The sequence below is a fragment of the Aethalodelphis obliquidens genome, unplaced genomic scaffold (assembly GCF_003676395.1).
Source record: "Aethalodelphis obliquidens isolate GAN/ISIS:26980383/991018 unplaced genomic scaffold, ASM367639v1 scaffold29, whole genome shotgun sequence".
Lineage (NCBI taxonomy): Eukaryota > Metazoa > Chordata > Mammalia > Artiodactyla > Delphinidae > Aethalodelphis > Aethalodelphis obliquidens.
In genome coordinates this window covers 17,976,619-17,997,979 of record NW_020837973.1, presented here as the reverse complement: position 1 = coordinate 17,997,979, position 21,361 = coordinate 17,976,619, and the positions used below count along the sequence as shown (strand labels likewise).

The 21,361-nt window shown below is 34.0% G+C and overlaps 1 protein-coding gene across 2 annotated transcripts in view; it reads left to right on the top strand.

The window, feature by feature from the left end:
• CDH12 (cadherin 12) overlaps positions 1–18,638 on the top strand; it is a 406,688-nt gene extending 388,050 nt beyond the window's left edge. For both annotated transcript variants that reach the window (XM_027125363.1, XM_027125364.1), the window contains 4 exons: positions 6,259–6,380; positions 9,945–10,062; positions 14,130–14,381; positions 17,276–18,638. In XM_027125363.1, coding sequence (XP_026981164.1) covers positions 6,259–6,380; positions 9,945–10,062; positions 14,130–14,381; positions 17,276–17,775 — 992 coding nt within the window. In that variant the 3' untranslated portion in view covers positions 17,776–18,638. The remainder of the gene's footprint in view (positions 1–6,258; positions 6,381–9,944; positions 10,063–14,129; positions 14,382–17,275) is intronic.
• The last annotated feature ends 2,723 nt before the right edge of the window (positions 18,639–21,361 follow it).

Below are 21,361 nucleotides of genomic sequence, written 5' to 3'. Positions count from 1 at the left end.
TATTCTCAAAGAAAGGTATCTTTGATTTATACTAGTATTGGCAACAATTTACTAGTACTTATAATGCAGAAAAGTAACACATACTTTGAAGAAAGAAGCACTTATAAATATTCAACCATTTTATAAAGCCTTCAATGTGTTGTATACATGGAAATAATAATCATTAACACCACTATAGTCATGGACTTAATTTAGAAATGATACCATTTTTCTCACTATTATATGATGTGTCAATATAATAGAATCCAAGTTTGTTGTTATAGTTTATATTTTATTTTAAACTTTCAACTGCTTATGGGTATACTACCATAATCAAACTATTTAGGAGTAGTTTAAACCAGTAAAATTGCTCTATCAAAATCACATACAAAACAATGCCAGGCTTTTTTTTTCCTTAATTAGTATCTGATTTTTTATCTATTGCTGCATAACAAATTACAATGGAGTTTCTCTGGGTCAGAAATTCTTTTTTTTAAAAAAATAAATTTATTTATTTTATTTTTATTTATTTCTGGCTGCGTTGGGTCTTTGTTGCTGCACGCGGGCTTTCTCTAGTTGTGGTGAGCGGGGCCTACCCTTCATGGCGGTGCACAGGCTTCTCATTTTAGTGGCTTCTCTTGTTGCGGAGCATGGGCTCTAGGGCATGCGGGCTTCAGTAGTTGTGGCACACGGGCTCAGTAGTTGTGGCTCGCAGGCCCTAGAGTGCAGGCTCAGTAGTTGTGGCGCATGGGCTTAGTTGCTCCGCAGCATGTGGGATCTTCCCGGACCAAGTCTCGAACCCATGTCCCCTGCGTTGGCAGGCAGATTCTTAACTACTGTGCCACCAGGGAAGCTCTGGGTCAGGAATTCTAAAAGAATTCATCTTAATATCTGCCCCAGGAAGTCTGGAAGACTTGACAGCTGGGGGCTGGAATCTTCAGAAAGCTCTTGTACTTCAGAAACCCAAAGGCACTGAAACATTTTACTTTCTGCGGCTAATTAAACTCCAAGTAAGGAGTGATGCCAGTCTTCTTTTCTTATCAATGAAGCATAATATAATTGAGGTTCAGTCATGTTGTTGTAGCACGTATCACTGTTTTGTTCCTTTTTATTGTTGAAGAATTTTATTGTATGGGTATGTCACGGTTTATCTATTCACCAAAAGATAGACATTAGAATTGTTCCCAGTTTGGGACTATATGCATAATATTTCCATGCACATATTCACATATACAGGCTTTTTGTGGACATTCATTTCATTCTCTTGGGGAGAGACCTAGGAGTGGAGTTGTTGGCTTATAAGTTCATGTTTAAGGTTTAAAGAAAATTCCAATGTATTTTCCAAAATGACTATACAACTCTGTATTTCTGCCAGTGATCCTTTCCATCAGCAATCCATTTTATTTCTCTCAGCTGTGATTTGTGAATTTCAGTTTATAAGTCCTACCTTTATTTTGCTAAATTTATTCCTAAATATTTTATTATCTTTGATTCTATTGTGAATTGAATTTTTCTCAGTTCTATGTCAGTTTCTTCTTTGCTAGTATATTAGGTATAAAATGGCCTTTTTTTATATTGCTGTCTTATCCCACAGCCTTAATATGCTTGATTTGATCTATAAGTGTTTTGTGGATTCTTTAGGGTTCCTCCATACAGGGTCTTGTCATTTTTTGATAAAAAATACTTTTTTGTTTCAATCTGAAAACTTTTAAAATTTTTATTTTTATTTGTTTGCACTGGATAAACCCTTTAGTGCAATGGTCAATATGTCGTCAGAGCAGACATTCTTGCCATGTGCTCAATATTAAAGAGAAAATATTTAGCCTTTCACCACTGAGTATGATACTGGCTATGGTTTTCTTATAGATGGACTATGTCAGGTTGAAGATGTTGCCTTCTATTCATTATTTGTTGAGAATTTTTTATAAAATCATGAATGGCTAAATTTTTTCAAATGCTAATGCTGAGTCTATTGAGATGGCTATGTGATTTTTTTGTTCTTTCTTCTGTTAATATGATATATCACATTGACTATTATTAGATGTTAGACTAACCTTTCACCCATAGGATAAATGCTATTTGGTCATTATACATTAGTTTTCTAATAAGCTTCTGGCATCAACTTGCTAATATTTTGTTAAGGAATTTTTGTACCTGTGTTCATGAGTGATATTAGTCCATGCTTTTTTTTTTTTTTAAATTATTAATTAATTAATTAATTTTTGCTGTGTTGGGTCTTCGTTTCTGTGCGAGGGCTTTCTCTGGTTGTGGCAAGCAGGGACCACTCTTCATCGTGGTGCGCAGGCCTCTCACTATTGCGGCCTCTCTTGTTGCGGAGCACAGGCTCCAGATGCGCAGGCTCAGTAGCTGTGGCTCACGGGCCTAGTTGCTCCGCGGCATGTGGGATCTTCCCAGACCAGGGCTCGAACCCGTGTCCCCTGCATTAGCAGGCAGATTCTCAACCACTGCGCCACCAGGGAAGCCCCATGCTTTGGTTTTTTTCTGATGTTTTAAATTGACTTTTGGCATTAAGAAACAATGAATAAGCTGGTGTTTTCTCCTCTATTTTCTGAAAGGGTTTGCAAAGAATTGATATCATGTGGTCTATAAGTAGTTGATAAACTTTCTCAGTGAAGCATGAAGGCATGACTTTTTCTTGATGGGGAAATTTTTAATTACAGCTTAATTTTTTCCACTTGTTTTAGGTCTATTAAGATTTTCTCTTTAATTTTGGGGTCAGTATGACAATTTATGTCTTCCTAGGAATTTGTCCAGTTCATCTATGTCAACTAAATTTTTGACATAAATTTATAATATTATTTTATAATATGTATTTCACTACTCCTTTATTATTGATTTTCATAATTTGACCTTAATTTTTTTTATTTTCTTATTTTAAGCCATGCTTTAAAATACTACTAATAAGGCAGTTCTAACTCAAATTGACTCAAAAAGTTATGGGATCTGATTGAGATATCACCAAGGATAAAGAAAGAAGATCTAACAAAACATTCTTGAAGCCATGAGGGACAAAAATAGAATTAGTTATCGATTATTTATCTGAGCCCAAAATTATTAATAAGCTAGTTATTCAATATAAGCAACATGGGTCAGTGATAATTGGAGTTTAAATGGCTTGACTACTAAGAACACAGCAATTAATTGTGTAAGATTTTGGTTATTTAATATTTCAAAGTTCATAATTGAATTTACTTTCTAAGTATTCAATGATAACTAGTTTCTAATTTGGCAAAGATTCAGATAATAATGCTCATGCCAAATCAAGTTTAAACAAATTTCGTCATTGCTCTTTCAAAGATTAGATGAGTCAGAAAGGAAATAAGTCATTAATTTTTCACATAATTTAATGAATTATAAATGAAAACATATATATATATTACTCTAATAAATATATTACTTTGTGAAAAGATCAATGCTTGCTTGAGTATAGTAGTTCTCAAACAGAAATGTTACTATGTACCCAGACAGATTTACAAATATAAGGTGACATTTTTAAACATTTAACTAGAAAAAGTTTTACAAATATGCAGTAGAAGAGAGAATTATATAATGAAACCTATAAACCCATCACTCATTTTCAACAGTATGAATAACTTGTCTTTGTTGTTATTATAGTTTTTCCTCTATTCTTGTTTGGGCATTTACTTTGTAATTTCCACAGTGATGACTAGTGACATTTAAAATTCAGTATTTCTACAAATCCTACAGTGCACAGGAAAATCTCACACAACAAAATATTTGTCTTAGCTAAAATACCAAAAGCACACCTTTGAGAAACACTTTTAATAATAAGATGTTACAATACTGATCATATTTTGAGCCATAGTACTCATTGGGACAGATGTTCAAATCTATATTGCAGGAGGATAAATATTTAAAACTACCAAAAGGGAATTTTTCAAGGGTAAAAATAAGCTTGAATTAATAACATATTTATACATTATAAAATTAAATCTGTACTATAAACATAATTTTGAGAGAAGTCTTGCCCCATCCTCACACTAACTTAAAATAAAACTATAATCCTGAGGGGAAAAAAAACACTTTCTTCTTCATATGTCCTTGGGACTTGTAAATTATGTACCAAGTAAAATAGGAAGTAGAGGCTGATTTGTACATTGTACAGAAGTTGAATAGGTTAATATATAATAGAGTTTAAGAGCATGGACTTGAAACTAGAACACTTGGATTCAAAACCCATCTTACCACTTTTAACTTGGAATTTTTGGAAGAGTTACATTCCCCCTCCGTTCTTCAGAGTTCCATATACAATAAGGGATAATAATGGTCTTTATATTAGAGTTGCCTGTGAAACCTAAATGAGCTTACCTGTGAAATGTGTCTTAGAATATGGGTACATTGTAAGTATTATGAAGTATTAGGCATTGATTTTGCTGTAGTTTTTGAGAATTTATAGTTTGTTTAGGAAAATGAACCAAATTTAACCAAACTGTTGATTTTATCTGTATTTTATGATATATGAGTACTTAATATCAATAACAGAAGATGAGCTAGATCATCTCCACAAATTACAGTTGGTGATAAGAGTAATGATAATTTACCAAAACTAACATTCTGTAGAACACTCATTTAATACAACAAACTAAAAAACTTATGAATTAGCACCTATTAATATCACGAGTTGAAGAAAGATTAAATAACTTGTGAAAACTGAACCAAACCTTTTCTACCAGATAAGATAGTGCCATGTAACCAATATTAATTTTTGAATAAATAGATATTTTTTGCATCCTTCTCCAAGATTACCAATACACCTTCTATAAACACAACCCATATTACAAAATATACCATTTCTCTTCCCTTTATGTTATCTGTGCCTGTACCGGTACACAATGTTGGATTTCACTGTGTCATATATGAATGTGTGAACATTTCTTAAGCTACGGCTGATGGTGCATTTTATTTTTTTAGATAAATTTTAGCACAGCAGAATATTGTAAGCTTGTCAGAATCAGTCATGTGGTGAGATTTGTATTCATTCTTTAAAAGCATCCAGATAGAGATCTATAAGAATCCTAACATTATGAATCTTCAGTGGCACTGCAGATGAAGAATCTAACACAATAACCAATCATTTAAAAAGGTCTGGTGGAATGAACATAATATTTGGATTTCCATAGTCCTGGGTTTGAATATTAACTCCCCATCCCTCTAGATGTGTGACTTCGGACAAGATCCTTTGACAATTTGGGGCCCTTTATCCATCTGTATAACTTCATTAGGTAAAATAAATAAGTTGAAAGATGTGCATTATGTTATACCTTATTAGTTTAATTATTTCTGGGCTTCTTCAGCAAATGACAGAGAGGCCGGTAATATATCACAGGCTGGGGCTAAAAATTGTGACGGAATTTTGGCAGAGATAATTTTTCAAACTAATTTTTTTGATATTTCAAGAAGGAAAGGCTGTTTATTCTTTGTTATCACCAGCAAGTAATTTCAGGGTGCTTCTTAGTTTTCCACAATCTATCTCTTACTTCTACTTCCTTAAATTTATTTTAATTTTCGTCTATGCAAAGCAATCTCTCCTTCACTCTTGGAGTTTATCATCCTTTTTTGGAGGAATCATTTTGAGAGAGTTATTTAAATATGTAGATGATACTACCCAATAAAATTATAGACACAACATGGAAAAACATATGTTTTATCCAGTGAAAAATATCACTATTAGTGATGATTGATCCTGTGAACTAACCCTGGTATGATGGCTACACTTGTGATGAAATACCAGCTAAATGTTTGACCTTAACTTTGGTGTTGATTTTCAGGGATAAATACTGGTATAGTGCAAAGCTGGTGCTCTGACAGCGTGACATTGATAGCGCCAGCATTCATCTTTTATTTATAATTAAAAAAATTATTTTTTACTGGAGTATATTTGATTAACAATGTTGTGTTAGTTTCAGGTGTACAGTCAAGTGATTCAGTTATACATATACATGTATCTATTCTTTTTCAAATTTTTTTCCCATTTAGCTTATTACAAAATATTGAGCAGAGGTCCCTGTGCTATACAGTAGGTCCTTGTTGGTTATCTGTTTTAAATATAGCATTGTCTGCTTGTAAATCCATCTTTTCATCATTTATATTTGGCACAGTGCCCCAGCTTCCCGTAAAGAAAAGGTCATTTGGATTCCATAAGAATGCTGATTTTTAAAAATGTTATTGCTGTTTACTATAAGAGCAATAACTGATCAGATTTTGTAATCATCTTTTCTGCTTTTATGTTTTTAACAGGTAACCCATTATTAACCAGCAGAGTCAACATATTAATTAATGTCCTAGATGTCAATGAATTTCCTCCAGAAATATCTGTGCCATATGAGACAGCTGTGTGTGAAAATGCCAAACCAGGACAGGTATCTTATCAATATTGTTAATTAAGAGTGTATAAACACCCACTATATGCATGTGTTCTGGGTTATATGACCTTGCATGAATATACACACATGGATCTTATGTCTTCATAAAAGAAACCATAAAAGATAGTAAATTCTTTTGAATTAATGGTATATTTTGGATGTGGAGTTAATACCACAGGGGATAAAGTGATGATGGCCTAGTGAGTATTCTTTGTATAACTAAAAGTTCTAGGATTGCAGATTCTGCTGTTTTCCGTTTGTATACTGTGGAATTTCTAAAGACCTTGTGACTATAAATCCAGGAAGCAAGACACTTTAGACTACATTCTTCTATAGTATTTCTGGCTTTGCTCACATGCTTTTATGAAGGGTGCATAAAAATTCTTAAGCCCTTGAAAAATGGAAAGCTTTCTCTGGTGGCCTTGAGTAGAGCATCTGGGTTATTCAAAATATCTGAATTACACTTTCTTATTAAGTATTGCTATGGAGGGAGGTTCTAGTGGGGAGAGGATATGAGGAAGGACCATATAGTTGATAAACGTTATCGTCAAAATCCTAGAGTTTATGTGGATCATGGTGGGTAGCTAGCTTTTTTCTACACTATTATAAATGAATGAGTGAATATATAATATGATGATATAATATAACATAATATAATATAATAGGAACCAGGCATGAGCAAATGCTAAGAGTGTGATATGAAACAAGAATATAATTAATCCAATATTGTATACCTAGGTTCCAAAAGAAAAACACATCAGTATGCTTTGCTTTGCTGTCTATTTCAATTACCTTTAAATAGCATAACTACTCATTTAAGTAAATTTGAAGTTTTAATTCTTACTTGAAGAAATATCTCAATATTTAAAATAGTATCTTTATTGAAAAAGTTCCTTTTATAATATCTAGTATTTGTTTCAATTTGAATGTTTTCTACTGCTTCATGGAATATTTGTCCCATAGTTCTAACCCTGTGATGTTCACTAGCCTTATAGGTATTAAATTAATATTAAATAAAAGTTAAAGTATATGTTCTCATTCACACATGCCCCATTTCAAGTGCTCAGTAGCTGTATGAGATGGGTGGCTACGGTCTTTATCAGTATAGATGTAGAGTATTTCCATCAGTACAGCAACTTCTAGTGGACTGTGCTTCTCTATTACTGCTTTTGATAATTTGGGGAAAGTATTAACTTTATTACAGTATGACTTAGTCATATTTTACCAAGTGATACATTTGAATCATTAATTTTGAATAGACACAGAAATACATTTTTTTAAAGTTTTAATGCTTTATCACTTTAAATGCATCCAAAATTTACATGGGGTAAACCCAGTGCCTGATTTATTGTCTGAAATAGTAGATGCTACATAAATAAATAACCTGAAGTGGTTATTTGCAGTTATAAGAGGTTTACCAAAATTCTACAACTTAGCTATTCTCCACTTTTCAGAGCCTTCTACTGCCACCCCAAAAATCCAATCCGTTATTTTTAGGTAATTTAGGAACATTAATGATTTCACAGCAATCAGAATTTTGTAATGCACTAAGTGAAAGCCTTTTGGAAATAGAACTCTATTTAATGCTTCTATGTTTCTCCAGTAAATTAAAGAGTTTAAAAAGTTGGGAATAGTAGAAGTTATTAGAGATAACTTGATTTTCTTATATTTAGACAAAGTGGTAAGGAATCTGTGGGGACATTGGAAGCTCTTTTTTTGGGCATTCTGCATCTTATTTACATACAAAACATAACTCTGAAATGTCTGAAATGTAGTATATGAGCATTTTCTGCTTTTGACCCCAGCCATCCTGACCCTTGTCTAGAAATTATGCATAGGAACTACCTATCTCTTCTGGACTATAATTGAATATGCATGCATGTATATATGTACATATGGCTTATTTATTTATCTATCTATCTATCTATCTGTGTGTCTATCTATCTTCAAAAGAAGTAAGAGAAAAGAAAGATGATGCTATATAAATCAATAGTGATTTATATGATGAACCAATGAAGTATGGGAGTTGTTTTACTTAGGGCAATAACTCTCAAGTGTCAATTACAGATAAGTACCAGTTTATACCAAAAATTTCATCTCCGTATGCTGTTTTAAAGGCTGTTTCTTCATTGTAAAGTTATGTTCTTGATAAGTTTTGATGTTAATTTAGTAAATAATTGTGCTAGTTGATAGCAAAGGCAAAACAAAACAGAACTTCACAAATTAATTCCCAAAAATTTAAAGAAATTTTAGGGGTGAGATATAGTAATCTGAGCACATGTGAAGGAAAGTTGAAGTTTTACAGGGTCTGTATGGTAATTATTTGACTAAATTGCCATATTTAGCCTTCGGTGTTGAATCCATGACAATTCTAAAGACTAAATAGATCCTGTGCGACTGATTTACACTAAAATAGGGAACTGAATTTCTCATTAGAGGACCCATTGTCAAAATACAAACTACTAGTACTGCACTAGACACTCGAAGCCCCAGTGTATACATTTGTGTGTTCCTGTGTGTTTCTGTGTGTGCCTACGAGCACACACAGCTATATGGGAAGGTAGATCATAGTCATAAGACTGGGTTTCAACCATGGAATAAAAATAAAAAGGGGTAAATAACTGACATGTTTAATGGCATCAATCTAAGAGTACAGGATGCAGGCTTTGCCTGCTGGGAGCAGAATGTCATACTTGAAATCTAAGGTCTTCCTCTGGCAAATTCAAACTTAGTCTAAGAGTGTGGTCACCTGAGCAGGACACTGCTTTTATCCTCTTTGGCACACACTTCCTGAAATTCTTCCTGATGCAAAACCATTGGATATGTTAATAAATAAATACCTCAAAGCCATTCTGATTTGCTTACATATATAGTGAATTATCAGTTTCATAGTTTGGCCCTTGGAAGTTAACCTCCAAATTCTTAAGGGCATCTCACTGAAGTATCAGAATTTTAACTACTTAGATTACACACTTATGGGAACAATTTAGGAAAAATTTTGAAACAAGGTTAGTCATACTTACTTCTTAAGAAAAAAAATTCTATGAAAACACAATTTGTATCTTATCCACTGGGGGAAAAGAAACATAACAACAAAAACAGATCTACATCCTGTGTATCTCTTTCTCATCATTTTACTTAGTTATGAAAATAAAACTCATTCTCACAAACATAATGATACTAAAATTTTGCTTTGCAAGGACTTTTAAATAATCAAGTTAGAAAGCATTTATTTCATGTAATTTAAAATGCAAGCAAGTACATTTTAATTTTATTTTGCTTATTAGTGAGAATTTTCAATGGCATTAACCTTTTTAGTTATGTAGATATCGATTTGGAATTAGCCCATACCCTATACTTGTACCTGCTATTATTAAACTGTAAATATTTAGCTACTTGTTTATAAAAAATATTTGTAAATAATTGGCTTACTGATATGAATTCGAAAAATATCATTTCTGTTTACTTGCATGTTTCATTAAATAAACTTATTAGCCTGATGTGTAGAGTTCCCTTTGAAACTGATGACTGATTTCAAGTCTCATCTCAACTTTGTTTCAGATAATTCAGATAGTCAGCGCTGCAGACCGAGATCTTTCACCTGCTGGGCAGCAATTCTCCTTTAAATTATCACCTGAAGCTGCCATCAAACCAAATTTTACAGTTCGTGACTTCAGAAGTAAGTTTAACCACATAAAAATTTACCTTTTATCATGCAACTTTGTAAAAGGACACAAAGGTAGAAATCCATGCTCTTCCTAAAAGCACTCAAGCTCATAAAATATAGAAATGCATATATAAGAAATACAAAATTTTATGGCTAGCAGTAAACTAAATGTTAACCTATATAGACTATATCTAATGAGGCAAATTACTTCCATTTATAATGTGGACATTCCCTTAATGAGTCAAACAAACAATAGGCTATCTGGGAAATTGAATACTTTTCATGTTTTAAATGTATCATTTGTTCTACATGCACTGTTTGTACATACAAGTAACTGTTTTATTTGAATAACACATGGTATGGCACAGGTCAAGAATACAGGCTTTGTAATGAGAATGATATAGGTTTTCACTCCCACTGCATTACTACTTAATGGCAGATTATCGATATATTAAATTATACTAAAGAATTTCAACCTCATAGTTAAAATAAATTAACCTCATGGTTCATTTATTAAATACAATAATGTATGCAAATCCTTTAACACAATGCCTAAAACCTATTACCTTTAAGGTAATTTTAGTTACCACCACTGCCATCATAACTACACTTACATTTCTGCCACCACTGCCATCACTATCACTAATACTAATATTATCACGTCTGCTGCTACTAAAATCTACAAAAATATAAAGGACACTTGATTAGATATAATAAGGCTAAGTACTGATCAGTTGTTCTGACTTTATTTGTTCTGTGACTTTAGATATTTTATCTCTTCTAAGTTTCTGTAGACATAATATCGGGAATAAAAACTCCTGAGTTCATAATATTGGGTAGAAAAAAGCTAATTCTTGCTAGATTCTATGCTCATGGAACAAATGAGCACGTGATAAGATGGATGATATAATGATGATGATTGATAGGAATCAAAGGATGCTTTGAGAAAGTTAAAGTTAGTTTTCTTCAAATACTTGGGGGAAGGAAATTAGAGTCACAGAAGGAAATTCAATAAGATTTGCGTCATCAAATAACGTAATGTGAGGAACGGCTGGGAATGAAATAAGGTCCCAATTATGAAAGGCCTAATAGGTAGGGATACTACATGTTTTATCATGGAAACTGGAGTATGTTTGAGAATAGCAGTGGACAGTGTTTGTCATTTTAATTAGAGCAGCACAACTAAAACAGGGCTGTCCAAGTCAAACTGAACCATAGGTCAACCTGTCTATAAGTCATTTAAAAAGTGTATAACTTAAATCCAATGACCTGAGAAGTCTTTGAAAGGTTTACACAAGAGTTTAACATATTCAGATTTGCACTTTAGCAAGTCAGTCTGGATGCAGTGTGGAAAAGACAATAGAAGGATACAAGACTATTTCTGATACTATTGTAGAAAATGGATGAGAGAGTCTTGGATTAGGATAATCCAATGGATTAAGGTAACGGCTGTGAGGATAGAGGTGAGTGGTTGGAGATAGAATACATAGAGCTTCATTCTAGATCTCTTAGATTCCATATATAAATATGATGAAGAAGAAAACTAAGAAGACTTCTAGATCATTGGCTTGGGTAACTAAGTAGATGGTCACATCATTCAGGAACAAAAGTATTGACTATTTTCCACCATTTTATCTTTGCTGGAGAATCTATATATGATTAATCATAATAATATGAATCAGATCATCTTGCCTCAAAGTATAGTATTTTTTCATGATCTGAACATGTATTTGCCACTCATGCCATTTACCATATCCCCTGTTTTATCTTGATATATTTTAAGTGTAACTGTAAGTTTTTTTGTTTAAATGGATAGACACTTTTTTTCACCTTTCTTTTTTTTGTGAGAACATTTAAGTTCTATTCTTTCAGCAAATTTCAGTTATAATGTACAGTGTTATCAATTACAGTAACCATGCTGTATGTCAGATCCTCAGACTTTATTCATCTTATAGCTGATAGTTTGTATCCTTTTACCAACCTCTCCCTATTTCTCCCACCCCCAGCCCCTGGCAACCAGTTTTCTACTTTCTATTTCTATAAGTTCTGCTTTTTTTTTTTTTTTCTTACATTCTGCATATAAGTGTTACCATGCAGTATTTGTCTTTGTCTGGTCTATTTCACTAGCATAATACCCTCCAGGTTCATCCATGTAGTCACAAATGGCAGGGTTTCCTTCTTTCTTATGGCTGAATAATATTCCATTGTGTGTATATATAATATATATCGCATTTTCTTTATCTGTCAATTGATGGAAACCATTTTATGGGTGAAAATGAGGTTTAATATGTCTTTTTTCTCCCCACCATGGACAGCATAATGAATTCTATATGGTCACATATCAATAATAATACTGGGTTAAAAATAAATCTTTAAAAAAGGGGAGACTGCCTTTTGACATAACATGTTCAAGAATATCAAACCCCTAGCTCCCTAAGTGCAAATACACCAGAGACTCTGACTTCCTATTTCTATTAATCACTTTCACCCAGGTTTCAGGCTTTAATCCTTGACGGTTCCTTTCCCCAGACTCAAGTATACAACCATCAATGGCTGAAGATTTCAATATTGATTCAACTAGTCCCCATTTTTCTATTTCTACTGTCAACACAAGTGCCTGACACCACTGACTCTTACTGGGAATATTATAATAGACATTTGGCAGGTTTATATTTTGTTTCTCCATTTAAAAATATCCTCTGTGTAATGAAAAATAGATATTCCCCTGCCAAATTCTATCTTATCACATAAAGTTTTCTCAGTTTTGTGCTTCCTACTGAAATGGGTATAGAGAAGATGCCTAATTTTTCATTGTTGAAATTATAATCTACAAATAGAATGAATGGAATATTATTGATATAGTAACATTTTTCTGACATACTTGTATTTTAATGAGTACTATATCTTTCTAAAATTATTTTACCTGATTCCAAAGTAGGTATCATGTATGGCTACAATGGACTAAATGTTAGTACATTTCTAAAAAACAGCAAAATGTTTCTGGGAGTGACTTCAGTAGACTCAAAAAATGAAATAGTGTTATGAATAAAACAAAAATTCCACTTCTATGTACAGAAATAAAAGAAGATGGGGCTTCCCTGGTGGCACAGTGGTTGAGAGTCCGCCTGCTGATGCAGGGGATACGGGTTCGTGCCCTGGTCCGGGAAGATCCCACATGCCGCGGAGCGGCTGGGCCCGTGAGCCATGGCCGCTGAGCCTGCGCGTCCGGAGCCTGTGCTCCGCAACGGGAGAGGCCACAACAGTGAGAGGCCCGCGTACCGCAAAAAAAAAAAAAAAAGAAGAACAAGTGCATGCAAAACAACACTTTCAATAGAAATATTAGTGGAACTAATATAAAATTTTAAATTCTTATTGCCTTGGATTATTCCAAGTAAATATTGTATCGTTGATTATATCAAAATTAAAATGATTTAATTTTGTGATTATATTAAAGTGATGATTATTATAATTCATGATATTTAAAAATTTTAATGAATCGATGTTTTTCACACATTTTATTTTCCTTTCCATGTTTCTTATGCTGTTTTGCAAAAGTGAAAAAAATATATATATATTCATATATATATATGTATTATAGATATGGATTAGGGAAAAATAAAAAATCAAGCTTTATCTGAAATATTATATTGATATTTGTCAATTTTAAAGAATAGGTTCTTAGGTAAGATGTTATACTGATTCATCCTTTGTAATCTTGGTTCTTCTAATCATGTAAGGAAACATCCACTGAAGTATTTTTTCTCTGTGAGATTTTGATGTCAGAAAAAAATAGTCTGTCAACACAACATACTCTTGTCTTGTAAACAATTTTCTATTCTTTCTGAATAGAAAATTTAATTCGTACACCAGACAAGATTAATGTTTCTTCTTTTCCTAAGGATTGCTTTGAATACATTTGATTACATTTTGGCAGCTTTCATAATGATAAAAGAAAGAATTAAAATATGGATGTATTTTACTGATTCAAGAAGAGCTTCCTACTGTTTAACAGATACCAACTTGAAGATTTCAAGTGATACTCATGGTAACCATCTTATCATAAATGTCATGTTTTGTAGACAACACAGCTGGCATTGAAACCCGAAGAAATGGATACAGCCGCAGGCAGCAAGAATTGTATTTCCTCCCGGTTGTAATAGAAGACAGCAGTTATCCTGTCCAGAGCAGCACAAACACAATGACTATTCGAGTTTGTAGATGTGACTCTGATGGTACCATCCTGTCTTGTAACGTGGAAGCAATTTTTCTTCCTGTAGGACTTAGCACCGGGGCTTTGATCGCAATCCTACTGTGCATTGTTATACTCTTAGGTTGGTTTCAATATTAATCACATATTCTCCCTCTCTCTCTCTCTACCCCTCCCTTATTTGTGTATCTCACTCCTTATTTTACCATGTAAATCAGTTTTTTCTTCATTGAGATGCTACATCTGGATAGAAGGAAGACTATCTATACTGAATGATATAATTATTATTAAAGTTAATTATATTATGAGTATTAATTTTCTATTTTATTCCATATGGAAGTATACCAATAGAAATAAATCAATAACATCATCAAAAATATAAAAGTATGTTCAAGCCCTAGGGAATTTTCAAGGAATAACAATTTGTGACACTTGCTGCAATGAACTTTTCTATGACAAATATCTCATTTGCAGCAACGGTTTTAAATTCATTTTTTACAGCCTAGTAATTATTGCTGCCTAATAAAGTGTCGTATAACCTTTAAAATTATACTAGATGAACAGTAGTTGTCAAATAACAGTTTGATAAAGAAAGAAAGAAAGGCGAAAGAACAGGAAAGAAGTAGAATGTAAAAGTACCTCCAAATTTTTTTTCTGTCTAAAGTGCTGGCCAGACACAATTCTTATTCCACTTTTCTCAGATCTCCTCACATCAAAAACTCTAACCATTCCCACTAGAACAGAACAGAACACAGTGAAATATCAAGAAGTGCAGCAAAGGGAAAGGATTGAAGTAAATGTATTCTGTAACATCTCTGTGAGAATAAAAACCTACTTTAGGGGCTTCCCTCTTCCATCAACTCCGTCCAGCTGACTATATTTCATTTATTCATTCGCTGCCAGATTCACAAAAGCAAAGAGAGATTTTCTATTTTTCTAAGCATTCCTTTAAATTAAAATTGCAACAGAAGTACAGTTGGGCACTGTGGGATCAGCTTCTATATTCATGTTTATTATTTAACCAAAATATTCTGACAAATGTACATACCTACCTTTATCTCTAGGCTAGAAAATAGAATTTTAAAAATGTACCAGGGTGTAAAGCATGGTACAAGGCATTATATACTAATTTGTGAAGAACATTCTCTGAGTCAGAAGCTCATTTTGGTTTGGAGGGTAAAGTTCTAGTCCAATTTGCATGGTGCAGATATTAATTCCATGCAAATAACCTTGATGTGTAGAACAAAGTATTCTTTATGTCCTTAAAATTTAGAATTATAAATTATATCTGACATCTGTTTGTGCTGATGATATAAACCCCTTTAAAAGGGAAGATGCAAAATAATGTTCTCACACTGAAGCTGATCAAAATCAATTAGGTGTTTAACTTCAAAACAAGCGTTTCTTTTTCATACTCTTGTCCAGGGACTGTCTGAGTCCCAGAGGATTTCCATATCCACCTAGGCATGATTTGGTACATTCTGGATGCTCGTCTTTGTCCTCTTTGGCCCTCTTACAGAGTAACAATTCATGTTGCTTAGGTTAGCATTATCACATACTATCATCTGCCACTCATTCATCCAGATATTTACCAAGTGTCCACCCTGCTCCTAGCTGTGAATTGCTAGTACACAGCTGGGAATGTTGACACTCTTAGTCTTGCCGTGGGGTCTGCTTACAAATCCATCTATTCTTTGATCTCCTTAGCCAGTCTCATACTCCTTTAGATCTTCCAGCAGATTCTTAGCCCTTTTTATGTCTTTTTTTAGGGTGAGAATCTTGCAGTGCTTAGGAACTTCTATTTGGCCCTCAAGCACATCTAACTAGTCTCTTTCTCAGCCATAGATACTCTAAAGCCATTTTATAAATAGGCAGGGTTTCTCTGTGAGGTTTACAGTCTCACACACTCTCTGGGTGAACAAACAATAGTGCTTTTAGTTCTGAGATTTGCCTAAAGCCTGGAAGGAGTGCAGAGTGCTAAACATCTCTGCAAGGCCCGTTGTACAAAAGCTCTACCTATATCTCCTCTGTCTTCCTCCTTAATTTTGGAAGAAGAGGGAATAAATGGGCTTCTGTCATCATGCAGTCTCCTACTTTCTAATCCTATGACAAGAGTCTTCCTTCCAGACTCTGTTATGGTAAACCAAACACTTTGGCTTTCAATCTATTGCCACCACTATGGAGGAGAGGGGAGTATTATGCCAGGCAAAGTTGAGCACTGACTTCATGGTGTGAATCTGTGCTTATTTACTCCCAGAAAAAAATAAACACTGTTGGTGTAATGATGGTTGTGAGTTAATGGGGAACAAAGCTATTCAATAATGAGGGTCTATAAATTAAGTATTTCAAAATATTATCTTGCTTCAAGAAGGTAAACTGAATACTAGACATTTGGTTTGGAAACTATCTCAATATGGTAGGACACATAAATGTAAATAATTTGTGGTCTTAGTTGACATAATTTGAAAAGCTAAGGCCCTTATATTCTATATTCTTTCTCTCTCTCTTTCTTGTTTATTGTATTTAAAAGTGATTGTCACGTGATTTGTGTTTATTGCATTATAAATACAGTAATGTTAACAACTGAGAAATATAGGTATGGATAATATCTAAGTGTTAGCTATGGGCAAACAATATTCAAGTTTTATTATTTCAATACTATACAGTTCTCTGTATGATTGAAACAAACATTCTTTTTTTTCTTTTTAAATTTTGTAACTCACACTTTTTACCTGACACTGAGATATTTAAATACAATACATGTTAAATATAAGGCTACAATGGTTTGATTTTGTGAATAATTTTGCTGTGGTTACATATTAGCTACAATTCCAGAATGAAATTGAATTTAAACAATGAAAAAAAGTCAACATAGATATGATCCTTATAGATTACAGTATGTTTACTTTGAAAGTAATAGGATACCATTAAAAACACTCAGCCAGCCCTGATCAATTTTATTTTTTATGGAGAGTTGGGCTGACATATTCTCATATTGCAATCTTTGTCTTGTTCTAGCCATAGTTGTGCTGTATGTAGCTCTGCGAAGGCAGAAGAAGAAAGACACCCTGATGACCTCTAAAGAAGACATCAGAGACAATGTTATCCATTATGATGATGAAGGAGGCGGGGAGGAAGACACCCAGGCTTTCGACATTGGTGCTCTGAGAAACCCAAAGGTGATTGAAGATAACAAAATTCGCAGGGATATAAAACCAGACTCTCTCTGTTTGCCTCGTCAGAGACCACCAGTGGAAGATAATGCAGACATAAGGGATTTCATTAATCAAAGGCTACAGGAAAATGATATGGACCCCACCGCCCCACCATACGACTCATTGGCAACATATGCCTATGAAGGCAATGGATCAGTAGCCGACTCTCTTAGCTCCATAGAATCTCTGACCATGGAAGCAGACCAGGACTACACCTATCTAACAGACTGGGGACCGCACTTTAAAGTCTTGGCAGACATGTTTGGAGAAGAAGAGAGTTATAAAACTGATAAAGTCACTTAGGGGAGAAGCAAAGGCTAAAACACAACCAACAAAAGAAATTTAAGAGAAAGGAACATAAATAGACATCACGCTTCTACACACACACCACACACACACACACAAACACACATACCGGGCTTTCTAGGACAAGATTCCTTTGATTATTTGGTTTCTAGCAAGTTGCTATATTTATCATATTGTCAGTTTTGGTTTATTCTGCCAACACAAGGTAATTCCTAAAATGTGTACTTGCTTGGTTTTGTTTTGTTATTTTGGAAACACACTGAGACAAGCTCAGGCCTATTAAATACAATTTACTGACGTGACAACCTAGAACGAAGATAGCTATGTGGCATCACGGTGGAAGAGTGTTAGATTTTTCTTAATTCCACTAAAGTGCCTATTGAGACTCTCATCATTTAAAGTCGTGTAGAGTACACTCTGCTGTGATGGCATTGCGGGATTCAGACACAGAGGACGTAAAACAAAGACACTGTCTTTATGTCAAGGAGCAATAGCAACACGCAGACTTCTCATTCCTTTTAAGGAAAAAAGAAGAATACTTTCTGGACTCCATCTTCTTATAATTAAAATGCTCTTTTTTTTCTTTTTTAGACTGTATGCCAAAACACATTTGTTTTTCCTACCCTCTGAGAAAAGTGAAATAAATGTGATAATATCAAATTCAATATGTAAGTCCCAAATTTTAAAAGCAATGTTTGATCTTCATATTGGTTCCTATTAAAGGTGTTCATGAAAATATTCATTGTTTTCCAAAGAAATAAAATTTTTAAAAAGAAAATTTAAAAAAATCCTCTTTATAAAGAGAGGCCTCAGGGCTGAAACTCCACATTAAAATAAATATTAGTTTTGTTTTAATATTGTGCCAGGGTGTGGAAGGGTGGAAGTTTGGTTTTAACAAATCACCAGATCATTGCAGTCTTCAGTCATAGATAAAATTTAAGTTATGTTTTGTTTGTTTGTTTGTTTTTGCGGTACGCGGGCCTCTCACTGTTGTGGCCTCTCCCGTTGCGGAGCACAGGCTCTGGACGCGCAGACTCAGCGGCCGTGGCTCACGGGCCCAGCCACTCCGCGGCATGTGGGATCTTCCCGGACCGGGGCACGAACCCGTGTCCCCTGCACCGGCAGGCGGACTCTCAACCACTGCGCCACCAGGGAAGCCCTAAGTTGTGTTTTTATGAAACTTTTTTTTTGGGAAAAAAAATGTCATTGATTTAAACAGGGGAAGAGAAATTGATAAACAGCTTCTCAGAGTTTCTTACAGTCTAGTGATTCTTTCATGAACAAAGAAAATAAAATATTTATCAAATAATACAGAATGGATTTATAGCATGTCTAAAAATATTTATTAAGTAGTACCAAACAAATGAAAAATCAGGGACTTTAGAAAATTCAAAGCAAATACTAACTCTCAAAGTGAACACAAATGAAAAATCTGGTAGTTGATCTATTTAACTAACATGGATTTCGACTTTGTGAATGTCATTATATTGGAGCTCAGAGTGGCTTCTTTACGCTATCATCTCCAAAAATTCTAATATAAACGATACCATAAACCTTCTCTGTAAAAACTTTTACTTTTTAATTTGATGAGATTTCTAAGAAATACTAGATTTTATAAGCAGACAGGTAAGCTACACTCATTACATTACTTTTAAATGAACTTCACACTATCCAGAAATACACTTAACAAAACAGGTAACTAACTATAAGGTAATAATATATTTTCTTAATATTATAAATATACAAGTGACTATTGAAATATTAAAACAATATATAGGAAAAATAAAAGTTATTTATAGATCCATTCTGCAGACGTCATCAATATCCAGCTGTGTTTATGAAATATTTATAATTATATTTGTATTGCAAAGTGTGAAAGTAAAACTTCACACATGGGGAAAATGGGTAGAAATATAAATAATATAGGCAAACTATATTCAGTCTTATTTATTATTAAATGCTTACTTCAAAAATATATAACTGATAATTATGTTGTGGCAATTAGGCCATTTGAATCTGCATTTCCCATCGCTCTTTTTGTGTCTCATAATTGCAGATTCTCCTTGTCATCCTTACCAAGAACAACTGTTGAATTCCTTTTCCTCCTCTGATGACTTCAACTTCACCTTTGTCTCATCCCTGGGAACTGCAATAGAATCTTGATGTAGTGTGATAATTCGCAGTATAATTTGCTTTGGGAAATATTCATGTGATTTTTAAAAAGCTGGCAATGTCATAACCATTCTGGAGCAAAAATTAAGTCAACATCTAGGTTTTCCCCAGCAATATGACTGGGTATGCCATGATGTGAGACCCTTTGAAGAAGGTTAATATGCAAATCACTTCCAGCTGACAAAATGATTCTTGTCAGGAATTACTGCATCTTGCACCTTGCCTGAGAATCTGACTGCCTCTGCATGCATTCACATATCAGAAGCAATGATGGCACAAAGAAAACTTGGGAGGGGCAGGTCATTTCAAACTACACGACTGAGGTACTAAGCAAGTACATGAAATTGGTGGGTCTTACTTTCTCCACACTAATCATCTTTTTTTTTTTTTTTTTCGGTACACGGGCCTCCACTGTTGTGGCCTCTCCATTTGCGGAGCACAGGCTCCGGACGCGCAGGCTCAGCGGCCATGGCTCACAGGCCCAGCCGCTCCGCGGCATGTGGGATCCTCCCGGACCGGGGCACGAACCCGTGTCCCCTGCATCGGCAGGCAGACTCTTAACCACTGAGCCACCAGGGAAGCCCCATCTTTTTTTAGTACCTCTATCTTTTATGTTTGTTACACCACTGCATTAGTTTATTATGGCTGCCATAACAAAGCACCACCAGAGTGGGTGGCTTAAAAAAACAGAAATTTATTTCCTTGCAGTTCTGGAACCTAGATGTCTAAGATTAAATGTCTGCAGAGTTGGTTTCTTCCAAGGGCCTCTGTCCTTGGCTTGTCCATGGCTGTCATTTCTCCATGTCTCTACGTGGTCTTTCCCTTGGGCTAATTCCTCTTCTTCTAAGGACACCAATCATACTAAGCCCACTCATATGACCTCTTTTTATCTTAATTAACTATTTAAAGACCCTATCTCCAAATATAGTCATATTCTGAGGTACTGATGGTCAAGACTTCAAAATATGAATTTTAGGGGACACAATTCAGCCCATAACAACCACACAGATGTTAACAGAAAAAAACCCCCAAAAGTGTTTGATTTACATCAAACAAACAAACAATGTGAAAAAAACAAAACAAAGCAAAACAAAAATCATGAATGGAAATAATTTCATGTAAAACGGGAAACCACAAAAGTGACAAGGTGAAAAGAGGTCTTTTGGTGCTCATATATTGGAAAATTATGGGATATCTTTCACACTACTGAAAGCAGTAGTCCTAATATTTCAATACTTATAAATAACTTGAGATTCTTTTTTATTTATAATATCACAGTAACAGGTCTTCATTCAGGAGTTAAGCAATATAAAAATTCCTTAGAATTTACAGGGGGGTTGTGACTATTAATAACTTTTTAATTACATTGCATGTTTACCTTTACAGAAATATATGTGGACATATTCTATGT